The following is a 16,384-nucleotide window of genomic DNA, read 5'->3' as shown; positions in this document are numbered from 1 at the left end:
TAAAATGGTGACACCGGATCGGTCGCGTAACTGGTGCGTATACACCGCTGCGCGACTATCATGTTGCAACCGCATCTACCGATTATTCTTAAAAGCGGCCGATTTTTCAAGCGGTCGACGACTACACCAGATGACAAAAAAGATTGGAATAAACCGAAGAAAACGTATGGATTTTCCTTATTCCTTCACGCCTCTTTCGCCTTCCTTCGTTTTCCTTCCTTTCTTTTTTTTTTTTTCCGTAACACGCTCGACGATATTTCTCGCGAGAGAATGGACATCGCGTCGAGAGTGAAAGTCGGTGCAATCGCTCCTTGATACAACAATAATAATAATAATAATAATATCGGTATAAAAAAATAATTTTCGAGAATTTTTTCTCGTTTCCAACCAAACGGGTATTCGAATCCTCCATTTGTCAAGATTTTTCCTCACTCTTTTCCCTTGATCCAAAGATTAAGATCGACGGCGATAATCGGGCGATTGATAAATTTCACGGTGTCGGTGTTGGTTGAACAATTGCTCAAAGACACGCGGCTCGAAATCGAACAACGAGCGGCGTATAAATCGATTCGTTAATCGTTCGAGACCCAGCGTAATGCCGGCGAATTAATTACGCCGACAACATTGATCGCGCGGCCGATCCGTGAGCGTGGGTGTTGCCTCGTTCAGAAACGCATTCGTCAGACAGCCTGATAAATTGATTTCGTTCTCTCTCCGCGAATCGATGTCGATCTTAATACCCTTTCGAACCAAAGTCCTTCCCTGCCGGCTGACAAAGGAACCTGTGCTTTTATTCGCTCGACACACACGCGCGCGCGTTTCCCGTCCTATCTTCTCATCAGCGGATGATAATAAATACACCAGTCAACGGATTCCTCGAAATAAAAACACATTATTGCATCTCTATTATTGTATTACATGGAGCAATCGAAAAATAAATTTTCGTTACTCGAAAATTCTCGTCGATCAAACTATCGCATTTCCTGCCGTGGTTGCATAATTGCTCACGAAAAACAATTATAAATAAACGTGTTAAATAATCAATTATTGGTTCGTTTCGTTTTTTTCGTCTTAATCCACTTATCATTCGTCATTATTATTATTTACTTATATCACTTATTTATACCCGTGCGGTTCAATTCATTATTACCGTTATTTGCTTAAGTATCGATCACCGACGCGGTGTTAACGCGCTCCCGCATTTCTTCTTTTTCCTTCGTCTGTAATTTTATTAAATAAATCAAGTACGGCGGTGACGACGGCGGCGGCTGCCGGAAACGGGCTCGCTCTTGTCCCACCTGCCACCTCGACGGCGCGGTTGAAATTATGCTAATTAAAATACGGATCGGGCGGCAAGAAAAAGGGAAAAAGGAGAAAAAACTTCGAGTTCGAAAATTTATACCGACGTTACGGCACATAATATTGTCCCGCGAGGCCGCTCTTTTACGATTACACGATATCGAAAACATCAAGTGGGCGTTCACAATGTTAGAAGAATTCCGAAATTACGGGCAAGTTCGTTGGGCAGGCCGAGTTTTTCGCCAACGATGCTTACGGGGCACGCGAGGAAAACCGATACACGTTATCTCTCTCGCCGAAAAACTTTCTTTTCCCTTTTTTTTTTTTTTTAATCATACAGTCGATTCAATCACCACTTTTCACTTTTCTTTTCACTTTTCACACTCCTTCCGATCGATTCCTCTTTTATATTTTTTCCCCCTCGTTCTCGAAAATTGTATCACTCGATGATTTCAATCGGTTTTCTCTTTTCGATTCGATTACTCGAGTTCCCAGATTCTAATTCTTTTATCCTCTTTATCATTCTTATTCCTTCTTGAAACGAGTCTTTTATTCCAATTCCTTCTATCTCCATTCCTTTCAATTCCTATCTCTTCTTTGAAAATTGTATCAATCGATGATTATACTCCTAGACTCCTATCTCTTCCTCTCTTCTTCTTCTCGTCTCTTCTCATTGTACTCTCTATTCCTCCACAATTTTCCATACAATCTTCGTTCCAATTCGTCCTTTCATCTTGTTTCATCAAAATTTTATCAGTAAACGACCCTCCTTCCATTCCTTCCGCTCGTCTCTCGCCTCCTAAAAATTTTACCTCCCATCCATCCTTCCCCATCGCCACTCCCCCGCAACTTTCAACAACGAGCCAACGATTCCTTCTCAGATTCTCCTCGAATCTCGCCTTCTCTCCCACGAAGCCCCACCGACATTCAATTCCGCGACACACCTACGATAATATCGTAATAATCGGTATCGAGCCCCGAAACGGTTAAAATAAACGCCCGTAACACCGAGGGGCCAGGTTCCGCGCGCGCACACACACACAACAACAACAACAACAACAGAAAATCACTCCGAGTGTTCACCTGTTAGGTACTTGCTACCGATTTCGCGCTACGTGCACGACTCCGCTCCCTAGCATCTTGATACCCCGCCGCGGTGATCGCGAGCGTGTTATTACCCCGCCTAGTGGCTAGCTTCGAAGATTACACGTCTACGCCGATCTCTCTCTCTCTCTCTCTCTCTCTTTTTCTTCCTTCGAGGCCTACCTCGAATTTGTAACAGCGATATGCGCCGATCAAATTTGCATATCACCAGGAGACAAGTCTGCGCGGGAGAGAAGACTTCATTTCCCCCCGCCCATCTCGCTCGAGGGATCGCCCATCGATCGGGCCCCAAAACCGTGCCCGGCAAATTGCCGTATCGGGGTAAGAGTGTGTTTGTTGTCCGTGTTACAACACCGTGGCTGCGTTGTTGCTCTTCGGACAAGAGAGTGGATTTTGGATTTAGGGGCGGCGATGGAGAAGTTCAAGTTGAAGGATTGGATGGGGAGAAATGGTGGAGGATGATGGAGTAAAATTTGCAAATCTTTTAGTAGAAAGAGGCAAAGAGTTTGACTCGATGCGTGTTGTATCAGATTGTCTAAAAAAATTGTATATATATATACACGTCGATTTTGATAATTTGAGAAATATATAATATTTACTATTCTTCTATCTAAGAATGAAAATTATAACTGGATGTAAACGAGATTTGTCCCAAATTGTAAAATACACAAATTAAACGATTTTTCCATCGTTTAAAAACCCGTCGATTCGATTATCCTGCGAAACACGAAAACACGAACGTACAATTATTAAATAAGTTTCGCCTATATGCTTCGATTATATCCGGCAATCGCAAAAAACCCACTGTTGACCACTGTTGCTTTCCTTGTCACAATCTCGAAGATCGATCGAAGAAAAAAGATTCAAAGATTCATCGTCGTTCCTTTCTTCTCTCTCTCTCTCTCTCTCTCTCTCCCCTCGAGAGACAACAATAAGTCAAAGCAATCCGATTGTTATTCGTTCATTACGCGAGACCGTAATCACAAAATGGCACCGGTTGACCGTCGTTCAAGTACGTGCAAATCGGCCTTTAAGCAGCCAATACCAAAGTGGCCACCGTTCGTATCGCCTCCATTAGCATAGAAATGACACGTTGATCGACGCGCCGATATTTATTCGAAATTCCGGCCGCGACAGAATATTGGTATTTACAGGGTATTCGGCCCCGTCCAACCGCCAATTTCACGCCAATCTGTAGCGCGTCGCTTTTCATTAATTAATTCCTGCCGTGCATCGAATTCCATCTTCCCTTCGGCGACCGAATGTTTATCGTAAAACGTTTTAATACACTGTCATTTCGATCTTAACATTTAATTCCTCCGCGATCGTCCGTACCATCCAACGTCACGCGATCCTACCACCTTCCTCGCCCCTTCTTTTCTTCCATACGAAATTCCCATTTTATCGAACAAAACCGTACAAGATCCCCTCCTTAGAGGAAAAAGGGATAATCGGTTGCCCCGTCGGCAATTTTCGTATTACACACACGTTTCTTTCTCACGCCGAAATTAATTTTTTTCCAATCGAAGGGAAGAGATAAATTTAAAACGATCGTGGATTAAAAGAGGATCGAGGAGGAGCGAAGATAATGTTATAATCGTTGCAACGAAGCGAGCCGAACAGGAGGCCGTGAGTTTCGATCTTTTCACGGAGCGAAATTCGGGTTATAAACTTGTTTCTCGAAGGGAGGAGGAGGAAAGCGTTCGACGATACGCGGGCGTGTATCGGGTCGGAAGTGTGGAAGAAACCGGTGGTTCGACGATAGAAAGCTCGAAACTCGCGGGATGCTCGCAATTTCGCAATTCAAAAATTGGCGGAAAGTGGAACGCGGCGCGCAACAACGGGGCGAGGATGATGAAGCCAGGAAGGCATCCGCTACCCTGTGTTTACAGGGCAAGGTGGTCCGCCCCGCGAGCATTAGCTTCTATCTTTGCACCGCCCAATTTCGCGTTCCTCGAATGCAAATTCTATCGAAACGAGCGGATAGCTCGAAATGAAGGGGGATGCGGCGATCGGCCCATCAGAAAAAGTCCCTCGCTCTCCTTTACCTCAAATTCTCTTCGCTTTCTCCTCTCTATCCCACGATAAATTTGGGGAAAACGTTCGCGAAAATCCAACGAGAAGAGTTTCACTTTTCTACCGTGGAAGAAAAGAACGCGGACCACCGAAAGTTGAAAAAAAATCATTCGATTTCTTCTCTTTCGCCTCGATATTATTATTTCGAAGAGATCCGGGAGGTACGGGATTCCTTCTCGTTCGAAAGGAAGGAATCGAAGACTCGTGTCTCAATTACTCGGCATGAACGTGGTTGAAAAAGCAGGGCCACACCTTGGTTCGTAGCGGGAAAGAGGTCAGGATGCGCACAATGCGCGGAATCGAATGGGGGTCCAAGGAAGGAAGGGTCCGACACAACCATACTCGAACTAATGATACCGTCGACAAACTAATTACACGAAATAGCGGAACACCCGACTCTCGTATCGCGCTGTTTCGATAATTATTTCGCGTATTCCACGAAATTACATCCTCCCGCTTCCTCGAAACGGTACACGCGCTCTCTCCCTTCCTTCCCTCTTTTTCCTTTCTTTTTGATTAAACCATCATTTCTGTGCGGAACGTTCGATTGCGAACAGATGTAACGGCAGAAGAGCAACGATATCACGGATTGAATATTATTGTATGTCAGAAGTTTCATCAGGTGAATCTGAATATTATAGATTCTCTGACAAAAGAGAAGAATCTATCGTGTTATTTATCGTTAACTACTCGAACTTTGTATCGACAAAAATTGGATATCGAGTCGAATTCGAAGAAGAATTTTCCAAACAATTTCTATCTGCTCGAGAAAGAAAGAACGATGGCTGCTCGAAAAAGTAAACGAATAAAATATTATATTCAAAATAGGATAGATTCGAGGTAAGGCTACAGCAAAATTTCTCAAAATCGAGACTACGATCGGACCATGTGTCCCTAAACACTGCAACACATCCGGCTCCATCCACCCCTAAAACGTTTCCTCCTGTCAGCTCGAAGGAAATCGTCGGACGTCTCTCATCCCGAAAACCAGTAATCACGCTAGTCCAACAACGTCCAAAATTGGTTGGACGCGTACGCAAACCGGCCGATACTTGTTTTCTTTCTTCCTTCCTCGAGAGCTCGATAATTAGCCTCGTTCCTCGGCAATTTAGTCATTTATTCGTTACACACTGAGAAAAGGAGAGGAAGGATAGAGGAGAAGGATAGAGGAAGAATGAAATAAAATGAGATAAAATAAAAAAATTGGGAGGGGGGAGGGGAAGAGAGGGGAACGAACGATAGCGAACGAATGACAAGCGAGCGATGATGGTTGATCCTCGGGTACTTCCGGTGCCGGGAGGCGGCCCATCTCATTGTCATTACGTCACCAGAGCCTGTCATTTCGTTTTTCAAGCATCCGTTTTTCTCACCGCGCGGATAGAAGGCTTGATGATCGTAATTACACGTGGGCCGCTTCGAAGAAGGACGTTTTTAAAACAGATACGCGCGTGCGTGCGTACCATCTCCACCTCGAAAAGAGACGCTCGATTGATCGGATCTGAACCGGTACGTGGACCAAACTGGTTGCCGCTTCTCTTTCTACTTTAACTCGCTCGCCTCTTCTTCGTTCGTGTGTCGTCGTCGCGTTGATAATGAAACGCGTCTTTTATTTGCGCACGTAAGAGAGAAGGAGGGGGACAGAGAGGGGGCAATTAGATTTTTCGTAAATTAAAGAAAGACGATTAATATAGAAAATATATAAATTTAGAATTCGTTTTTACGAATGATTGAACAACAAAGAAAATCACGAGACGAGCCGAATGTTTGGAGAGTTTCGGACGAGATAATGAAATAAAAATAATTAATTTCTATTTTCCACGCTGTGTTAATTCGATTCGAAACGAGTGTGTGTTTCTTCTTTATTTGCCAACAAGAAAAATGAAGGCACTTCAAGCTTTTATATTTAATTACTCGTGTAATGGAACACACGTCGGTGTTAATAAGGAGAAAGAAAAAGAGAGGGAGAGAGAGAGAGAGAAATTACGAGGAATGTCCAGCTTTCTTTTATTCTCTTACCGTGATTTGCGCGAGTATCGCGCGTGGTTGCCCTGGGAACGATATAAATATCGGTTGGTTCAAGAAAGCAGATACGGGAATGAATTAATAGCAGCCCGGTAGAGAGAGGAGGCGTGCATTCGTTTAAAAAGTGTTTTTCTTCCACGGTCTTGTTGGCAAGATTTCATAGATCAGCGACGAAAGAGAGAGAGAGGATGGTCGTTTCGAACAACAACATTCTAACGCAATTTATGCGCATTTAGTTCAATGATTGATGAACAGTTACTCGAAACCAGCCGTTCCCTTATTTGTCGACCCAAATGGTGCACGACCATTAAGAAATTCAGACGGCCAGAACTTTTGCGTTGAAAATTCGAAGCAAAATCCATCAGGATAATATATATACACTTTTATCGCGAATTGGCTTCGCACGAGTTTCGTTAACGAGTTGACGTAATTCTTTTTTCTTCCCCCCCTTTCGTGTCTCATCGATTCAACTGGATTCACCATCCATTCTTCCTCTTCTACGAAATTTCGTGTAAGATTTCGTTTTTTTTTTTTTTTTTTTACTTTTAATATTAAAATTAAAATCCCAATTATATATTTCCTCTTCCTCCTCTTCTTTCGAAATATCGAAATCTCGCGATCAACGATCAACGAACGGGCAACGATCGATTCGAGAGGAATTCGATGATCGATCGAACGGTGCATAACGGTTGGCGGGATTGGCGGGATCGTTATTATTATCGGGCACGGGGCACGAAAAATCGGAGAAGAAGCGTGGAGGACGGGATGCCGCGCGCGCCAAACAAATCGTGGCTAATAAGAAGTTGATACATGGTGGCGAGCTGGAGGGGGCCAATACATAAAAATAAGATAAATTTTACACTTGGCTGGTGATGAATGGCGGGATGAATTATTGAATAGTTAAACACACAGCGGGGCCAGCTCGGGCCGAGGCCAGGCCCAAAGCCGGATTCGTTTTCGTTGGCCAGGGCCGCTTCTTTCGCGCCGCGAAATCTTCGCCACCTCCTTTCTCTCTCTCTCTCTCTCTCTCTCCCCCACATCATTTCTTCTCTTCGTCCAAAATTTATCTTCTTCTCGAAAATAAGAAATTCGAATCGAAAATTCAATCCAATTTCGACAAATTTCTGGATTTCACGAATCCAGAGATCGCACAAAATTCTACATTCCATTCGAAATCGTCAATTGGACGAATTCTCTCATCGTCCAAGATATTTTTCGATAGATTCAAATCATTTCTCGTCGCGAATTCTCGAAACACGCGTCAACACGCGGCTTTTTAAGCGATCGTTTCGATTAATTTTCCACCCCTCCCTCCCTCCCTCCCTCTTTTCTTTCTCTCTCTCTCCTCTCCCCTCCGCCACGAGTCCGCTTTTCGAAAAGCGGGCGACGGCCGACGAGAGTCCGTTCCTGCGGCATAAATTCACCTGCACGTTTCACTTCGTTACGGCTCTATTCACGGTGCTGTAACCGCGAGGACGGGATATTCCTTGCTGTGCGGCCCATTCACCGCTGGTCCCCCTTTGGGGCCAGCAGCCCCGATCGCGGGTGGAAGATGCACTGCGCGTCCCGCCGATTGTTTAATCGCCTCTTCGCTGCTCCCTCCCTCTCTCTCCTTCGCCCTTCTCGCTACACCCTTCGTGGAAACTTTGTTTCTACGCGCGACCGGACGTTATTTACAGTGGAAGACGATCGAAGAAGGGCGATATATATATATATTCGGTTGGAACGAAATTAGCAGAGAGTGAAGATGCGGAGTTAACTCGGAATGAATAGTGGAAAATGGTATCTCGATCTTGACAAGGTTTCGAAGGCTTCTTCTTCTTTTTATTAAATAACCACTCTCTTGTTTCGCCGGTAAAATATCGCGACCGAGATAAAGTACGGTTGATACGACGTTTAAAAAAAGAGTTAATGAGCAATTATCTCTCCTTCATCGCTGTGATCCCGAACTGAAGAGTAACACTGCGATTTCTCGAGTATATAAAAAAGCCGGGAAACCGTCATCAACGTTTCGAATCTCCTCCGAAAGAATTCCCTTCTCGTGACTTTGAACTTTTTCCTTTCGAGCGAATCGCAAACCTCACAGCCTGCAAAACTCACCTTTCTTACGTTCGTTGCGACAACGAGAGAATAAATGTTTAATTAAGTTACAATGATCGGAGATCCAAATATTCTTTCCATTTTATTTCTTCCTTTTCTTAATAAGAAGAAGAATAAGAAATCGCTCGTTATTCGAGATCTCTGTCAACCAGAGAAACATTTCCTCTGCTCGAACTTCTATCCAACGAGATAGATTTCACCGATGACAAGAAAAATGAGGAAAATACGCGAAGATTTTTAGGTAGCTGCGAAGAGGGAATGGAGATCGAGTAGAGGGTCGGAAGCGACCCGGCAATATGTAACGGGGCACCAATTACACGCGTGACACGGGGCATCGTTATAATTGGATACGAGGTGTTAAATCTGCTGGGTGTGGCTGGTTACGGGAGTTATGAGTGTTCCAGCAATAATGGTGTTGTCGCGGCCTCGGCCTATACATATCTCTCGCACGAGCGAAACGCATCACGGCGCCGACTAACGCGAGGGAAGTCTATTAAATTACACTGTGTGCTCCGCTGCGACGTAGAAAGTAGGTAAACGATATCCTCCTTCTCGCCGGAGGAATTAAATCTTGCCCCGATCCTGCCCGATATCTAAACCGTTTCCCCGATTTTTTCCGTCTCGTGCTCCAAAATTGGGGGGGAAGAAGTCTAATTCGAAGAGTGGGGGTGTAACATCGTGGACGGTGACTCGAATTTTTAATTCAAGAGTTGGAGGAATCGTCGTGAAAAGAGTGTTGATTCCTTTCGAAGATTTTGCACGTTTTGGGCAAACGAGATTCGAGAAACGGTTGTATAATCCTCGATTGATTAAAGATCGAGTGAATCGAGAGAATCGAGTGAAACGTCGTAATAAAAATTCGAACATTTATATCGAATCGAGAAAGAAAAGTATTTCGATTCGTGGAGGATTGTTACGTTTAACTCGCACGTTCTCGTGGTTCGATCAGCTGAGAAGCAGGTTCGTTGCAAGGCTATAAACGAACATTAGACGAGCGTTTAAGGATGCGCGACAACTTAAGAACAAATCAGTCCCGAAACCCGACACGACGCGGCAGCTGTCCATCAAAAAATCATCCTCGTAAACGATTCTTTGCTTTCGTCTCGCGACGATTTCCCAATCCTTGTTCCCAATCCTGTGTCCCGCCCTTTCGTTTCACCGCCCGATTTTTAATTAAAAGAACGCTCGAACGGAAGCATCGTCTCGAATTGAAGTGCAACAACAACCCCTCTAACCGTACGTTACAATTTTCGAGAATTAAAACTCTTACTTTCCGGAAAGATCGGCTGGAAATTTTTTCGTCGACTGGAAAAAACTCCAAGGGTTCAAATTCGTGAAAAAAACAAAAAAGAAGACTTGGAAACCCATTCACACATGGGGCAATAGTTAGCTGAGAGGGGGCGAATTGGTGTGCGGGATAGGATAGGTTTGAAAAGAGATCGGGCCCCCATCTCGGGCCGGAGAACCGAGAGCGAAGCTGACAGTCGAACGGGCGAACAGAAGAGCGGAGAGAGACTGACTGACTAAAGTATAATCAGGTTTCGACTGAGTCCGCGGCCGCGTGTAATAACAGTAATCCCTTCGTTCGCCGGTAATTTGGCCGTTCGCTCAAAAACTCCAAATTATAGAAGCTGCTGTCATTAGGCCACGGTGAGCAGCAGCACCGTGCATCGCGGTCCACCTTCTTCCCCGAACTCTCGGGAATTTTGGGGAAATTCTCGCCATCCCGTGGATCATCGTCGTTAGGCGATCGTCCAACGTTTAACACGGGAGGACGACGCTTTCCCGCCATTTTCGCCACGCGAAAATTTTTGCTCCTCCCCTTTCTAGTAGAGTAGAACGACGAGCGAGCAGAAACAGGATGGCAATCTCGATGCGGCAAGTGTGCGTGAAATCATTCCAACGTTTCGCAGGAAGTTTACGTTAATGTGTAAACGTAGAGCCGATGTTTCTCCACTCGGAAAATCCGCGTGTTCACGGAACGAATGATAAACAACCTGACATCGTTGTTAGAAATAAATTATTAATCGAGAATACGGAGAGAGAGAGAGAGAGAGAGAGAGCTTATCAACTTCCGTGATGCGTATTATCGTAAAGCGATTCACCACCACTCGCTTCAGACGGAACGAGAAATATAATGAAAAGGCAAGAAGTATAGGCAGCGTAATATAAACGTTCAAGGAAAGAGAATTTCGAATTTCACTTACAAAATTTCCCCACGTTCTACCCATCCACGTTTCCATCAATCTACTGTACGATCTACCATTTCTACTATAGCCGAGGGAGAGAGAGAGAGAGAGAGAGAGCACCGCGTAAGAAACCGCCGCGGCGTCCTTACAAAACCTACGCGCTCACCTAGGACCAACGGAACGCCCGAGGGAAGGACTCCACGAATCCGTCCAAGGAGTCCAAGAAGCGGAGAATGCGAAAGCAGACAGAACGCCCTAGGGTCCAACTCTCTCTCTCTCTCTGCCGGATAGTCGATCTCGTTCTTTTTCCTCCTCCTCCTCCTCCTCCTCCTCGTTCTTTATCGTATCAAAGGGAAACTAGTGGGGGCCGGTGGAGGGGGAGCGAGAAGAAGAGGATCGTCGACTCTGGTACGTCTCGAAACACCGTTTAAAACTCCATTACGCTGTTCACCCGTGATCTCCTTGATCTCTCTCGAGTCGAGAAACTCGAGCTTAAATCGTGAACGAACGAGCCGGTCACTCGCTCGTCCCAACATCGTTCGAGACATCGAGGCCGATCGAGACGATCGAAACCCTTCCTCCTCCTCCTCCTCCTCCTCCCTTCTATTCTTTGCTTCGAGACAGAAAACAGCTTCGAGCGAATGGGGGAGGAAAGGAGGAGGAGGAGGAGGGGAGTTTCGTGCAATTAAATTGCGCTTTACGAAAAATAAACCCCGCCAGACGACGCGATTCGGTTTACGTGAAAGCTTCGACTTGTGAGTGGCATGTCGAAGGTTTTTATCCCCTCGATAATCTAAGTTTTATTCAAATGAGCAATCCAGGAAATAATGTCATTCCGCGAGTTCTTTCGCGGGGAACGTGAGGTATATTTCATCCAGGCGGTCGACGATATCTCAGCTCGGGAGGAGGGGGGAGGTGGGGGAAATATTCACGTAATACGATGAAATACAAATATCGACAAATGTAAAATACATTCGGGGGGGGAGAGGGGGAGGGGGAGGAGGAGGAGGAGGAGGAGGAGGAGGAGGAGGAGGGAGGGGTGACGTGAGTCATTACGGTAAAGCGGCACTGTTGGCTTAAATTATCCTATCGGTCGATTATGTCACGGGGTTCTTTCTTTTTTTTCTTTTTCCTTTTCCTTTCTTCTTCCCTTTTTCTTCTCTTTTATGGACGCGTTATACCACCATGAATATTCATGCTGATCCGTCGATAAATAATCGTAATTATAATTGTAAAACTCGACCCGATAACTTTCCTCCCGGAGATGCGATATCATCTGGAAAAATTTATCAAACACTTCCCCCGAGCACAAAAAAAGAAAGAAAGAAAGAAAAAAGAAAAAAAAAAAGAAACATTAAAATAAAACGCAGATATGACGAATCGCACCAATTAAGTCTAATTAAATCGAGTATCTCTCCTCTCGAGGACCTCTGTATCTCTCATCCTTAAAATTTTTACTCCTCGATTTTGTAATTCAATCCACTTTATAATAAAAATCACACACACACGTGTATATATATATATATATATATATATATATATTCGAAGATTATTTCTTCGGGTCGAAGAAATTATTTATTAAATCGATCATCCAACAACGACGATCCAACGACGAGGTTCAAAATTTCAATTTCGCCGATTCCGACGAAAAATCGTCGTGTCGTTGCACGCGATGAAAAAAAGAGGGAGAAAGGAGGGGGGAGGGGAGGGGGGGGGGGGAGGAAGTCGGGCCGATTCGGCTCAATATCTCAACTAATTACGAGCAAACGTATGCAAACGATTCGAGCAAAGTTCAGGCGGATATTCCATGGCCAGAGGGCTTCCCCTTATTCGCAATCAGTGGCGCACTCCGTCTCTGTCAGCTTAGCACCGGTTATCCCCGGTCTATCTTTCTCTTGATGTATCGAACGTACACGTATGCACGTCGTGCATCGTCGCGCTTTATTTATATACACGCGTGTCCGATAGAGTCGTGTGTCGCGCTCGAACGACGCGCGTATTCGCGCGTTTGTACTCGCGCGCATTTCGCCGCGAAAAAATTAAAAGTCGCGGGAATTATAATCGTGCGATATCCCAATCCCTTCGATAACTCACCTCCCTCCCATCGACTGCTCACCGGTTGAAAATTGATCGAGCCAGCCTTTCTTTCTTCTCGTTTTTCGAACAATTTTTAATTCCAAGGGCAGGATCCGTGGGTGTACGCGACTTTCTCCCGGTAAAAAACTAGGTAATTGGATTGAACGGAGTTGATAAATTGGCTTCTCGACGTTTGAACTTTGGAACGGCGTGGTTGGAATTCTGATGAATTCGGAGTGCGAGTAACGATTCAGCATCGATTATGATTGGAGAGGGTCGAATAGACATCGGCTTCGTAAGAATAAAAGAAGCGAAGAAACAAGATCGAAATTTGTCAAGGAAGAATATACTTGTCTCGTGTCTCTTAGGTTTAGAGACGAGAGAAAAATCGCGATTTTCAAGCGATTAATATATACGAATGCATACGACGACGAGTGTTATTTTATCTCAAATCAAATTTGATTCGCCGATGAATCAATCGTTCGATCCGGTGAATCAGAAAAGAAAAGAAAAGGAAACAAGTTACGAAAAATTACGAACGCACAATCCGTAATAATCCGTAATAGAACAGAGACGCGAAGAAAAACGAGAGGAAGGGAGCAACGATTAAATACAAAGCGTTTACGAAGTAGGAAAGGCGTTCGATACGAATGATTCTCGTTTATTAACGTTTTCGCCGATGATGCAATAATGACGAATCTCGGTCGAGCTCTGTAATTTACGATCTATACACACATCGAAGCGGCGAGTTAGCGCATAATCGATCGTGGTTATGTGAAAAACATCGGCTATAAGCTGTTCCAGCCTCGGAATCCGATGAAATGTATGTCTTTGAAACGACTGGCGAACGTTAACTTCACCATTGGTCGCGCTTCACGTGCAAACACCCTTCTTCGATCCCATTAGCACCGGCTTTAGACACATGAATTGTACATGTACCATGTCACGATACTTCGTGGCCTATCGTTCTCCTGAACGGTTAACAAATTACAGCGGGGGCTCCCCGCTTTTATCTCGCCTCCATTTATCGGAACGAAAATTTTCATCAATACCCTATTAAGCGAACACTAATAGACCCCTCTTATTATCTAAACCGATCGCTCCAATTATATCGAACGGTTTGCACCGAATGAAAACAAACACGTAACGCGATAAACCAACGCGCAACGCGATTCAAAAAAAAAAGGTGGAATACAGTCGGTCGGTAAAAGTATTCGTGGTGTTAATCGTGGTATTAAGCGAATTCGAGCGATAAATTATATTACGAAATTAAAATAAAATATTAAAATAATAATTCTATTTTGTTACGGAATATTTTATAGGGAATATACACGCTTCTTACGCAAGTTGGAATATTATAATCTTCAAGGAGGGATAAAATCAACTCTTAAAATTTTAATATTATATTTAGTTTGAATATCATCGTCGACGACTTCGTAATGCTATAAAGTAGAGAGAAAAAAAAAAAAAAAAATTAAAAACGAATAATATTCAACTTTCAAGTTGTTCCATTATCTTATCCGTCGTACGAAAGATTTCCAATCGAAATAAATATGTATATGAAATATCGTATGAAAAATGATAAAAATACGAAGATTAATTTCGCGCGTTCAGAGAAGAAAATCTACGTATAATCCCCCCCCCTCCCCCCTCCTATCGTGCTCTACGTACACGACAACAATTTTCATTGATTCGTCAAATTTTTTAAAATACGTGAATTAAAATGTAGTCGGTGAATATTTTTACCGCCCCGCTTTTATTACTACGAACTGTCTGTCGTTTGTCCTCCGTCGGAGTTTCCTCCATAAATGGAGTTTTTATCGTTATTATATATCTTTACATTCGATTTTCCAAACTATTATCCGCGTATAAGAGGAAAAATCATTCATTCAGATTTCTTTCAGAATTACACGCATGGATAAAAGTATACGTCGCATCATACGGTGGTAAAAGCGTAAACTCGTTTAAATAATTCAAGAAATATGAACGCGCGCAATCAAATTAGAAACAAAGTGACGAGAACAGGAACGAGTATGATATATGTCCTCGATGTCCCCCCTTTTTTCACGGTTTTTTATTGTTATTTTTTTTTTTTCATTTTTTTTTTCTTTCTTTCTTTCTTACGTATTGCGTAAGCCGTGGATAATTGGTATTGTCGTGTCGAGAAGAGAAACGGCAAGATAAATTTGATATAAATTGAATTACCGAAACGGATATGTAATCAACGTAACGATGATTACATCCTTGTGATTTTCGTGGTTTGGATATAATCCGTCGCTCGCGATCAATCAAATTTATCGAATCCTCTCAACTTTTCCATCCCATCTATTTTTTCCTCTTCCCTTTTTTTTCCCTCCCCTCGCTTCTTTCCATTCGACCAATTGGCCCAAACAATACCATTTCCATAATTTGTATAATAAAAACAAAACAAACGTTTCGTGCAAGTGCATTTTATCGATATATATATACATATATATATATATATATATATACACAGAGAGACCGTCGATTACCCGCCAAATTGCTATACCACAACCGCGTATATATACCGCGCAAAACCTAATGTAAAAGCATTGGCCATGCGTCCAACCAACTCCCCCTCCTAATCCTAATAATATCCCTCCCTCGACTTATCGCGCAAACTTATCCAAACAAACGACTCTGGTTAAAAAAAAAAAGGGGGGAGAAAAAAAATTTGATAAATTCCGATGGAAGCTTCGCCACTCCAAGTATCATCACGCTATTCTCCAATCCGACCAGTCAGGAAGCCAACATCCGCGTAACCGGCATTTCATACCATACAGAGTACACCACGCGTACGACGATATTCACGGGCATTTAACCGGCGCAACGAGAGGGCACACACACACACACACACACACACACATATATATACCTTTTTCCGTTCCGACGTCGCCTCTTGGTGGCGTAGACGGTTCCCAGTTGGCTCATGGCGACCGGGTTGTTGGGTCCCGACGCCGTGGTCGGGGTGGGTACCGGCGCCGAGGTGGGCGTCATCGCGGGATCAACGACGTGGGGCTGAGGGTGAGAGGCGGTCAGGGTGAGCTGAGGTCCCGGGGGATAGCATGCCGCCGTCACGTAATCCGTCGCCGAGAGGGACGCTGGTCCACAAATCCCGGCGACCACCCCCTGCACTTCACCCCCGATGCTTGTCCCGCTACCACCGCCGCCACTTCCACCACCTCCTCCTCCCCCTCCTCCTGCTGCTGCCGCTCCACCACCGCCAGCGACACCGACAACACCCCCGACCACCCCCAGCCCCGCCGAGGCGGTCCTGTCCAGCGCGTACACCGTGCAGACCGTGACGCCCTTTGCCTCTGCCGACGCTACGTCATCGTTGTCTGTCACTGGCGGGTCGGCCAGCTGCCGGCGTCGTCCAGCTCTCGATCCTCGATCCCGGTGCTGGGCGTCGGGGCAACGATGCAGCTGCGACAGCTGTTCCCGTTGCGGCAACGTACCACTGATAACGGACACTTCTCTGCCTCTTCCCGCGCCCG

At 44.6% G+C, this 16,384-nt stretch overlaps 1 protein-coding gene across 2 annotated transcripts in view; it reads right to left on the bottom strand.

Annotated features, from left to right (window-relative positions):
* Positions 1–16,049, bottom strand: part of ss (aryl hydrocarbon receptor spineless) — a 136,483-nt gene extending 120,434 nt beyond the window's left edge. For both annotated transcript variants that reach the window (XR_015292028.1, XM_086907953.1), the window contains exon 1: positions 15,763–16,049. Coding sequence is in view for 1 of the 2 variants with exons in the window: in XM_086907953.1 (XP_086764079.1) it covers positions 15,763–15,884 (122 nt within the window). In the remaining variant the exon portion in view is untranslated. The remainder of the gene's footprint in view (positions 1–15,762) is intronic.
* Between the last annotated feature and the right edge of the window lie 335 nt (positions 16,050–16,384).

The sequence above is a fragment of the Apis florea genome, unplaced genomic scaffold (genome assembly GCF_048593485.1).
Source record: "Apis florea isolate Af1SG1 unplaced genomic scaffold, ASM4859348v1 contig_3034_pilon, whole genome shotgun sequence".
Classification (NCBI taxonomy): Eukaryota; Metazoa; Arthropoda; class Insecta; order Hymenoptera; family Apidae; genus Apis; species Apis florea.
The sequence above is the reverse complement of the archived record's forward strand: the minus strand, read 5'-3'. Positions and strand labels throughout refer to the sequence as shown.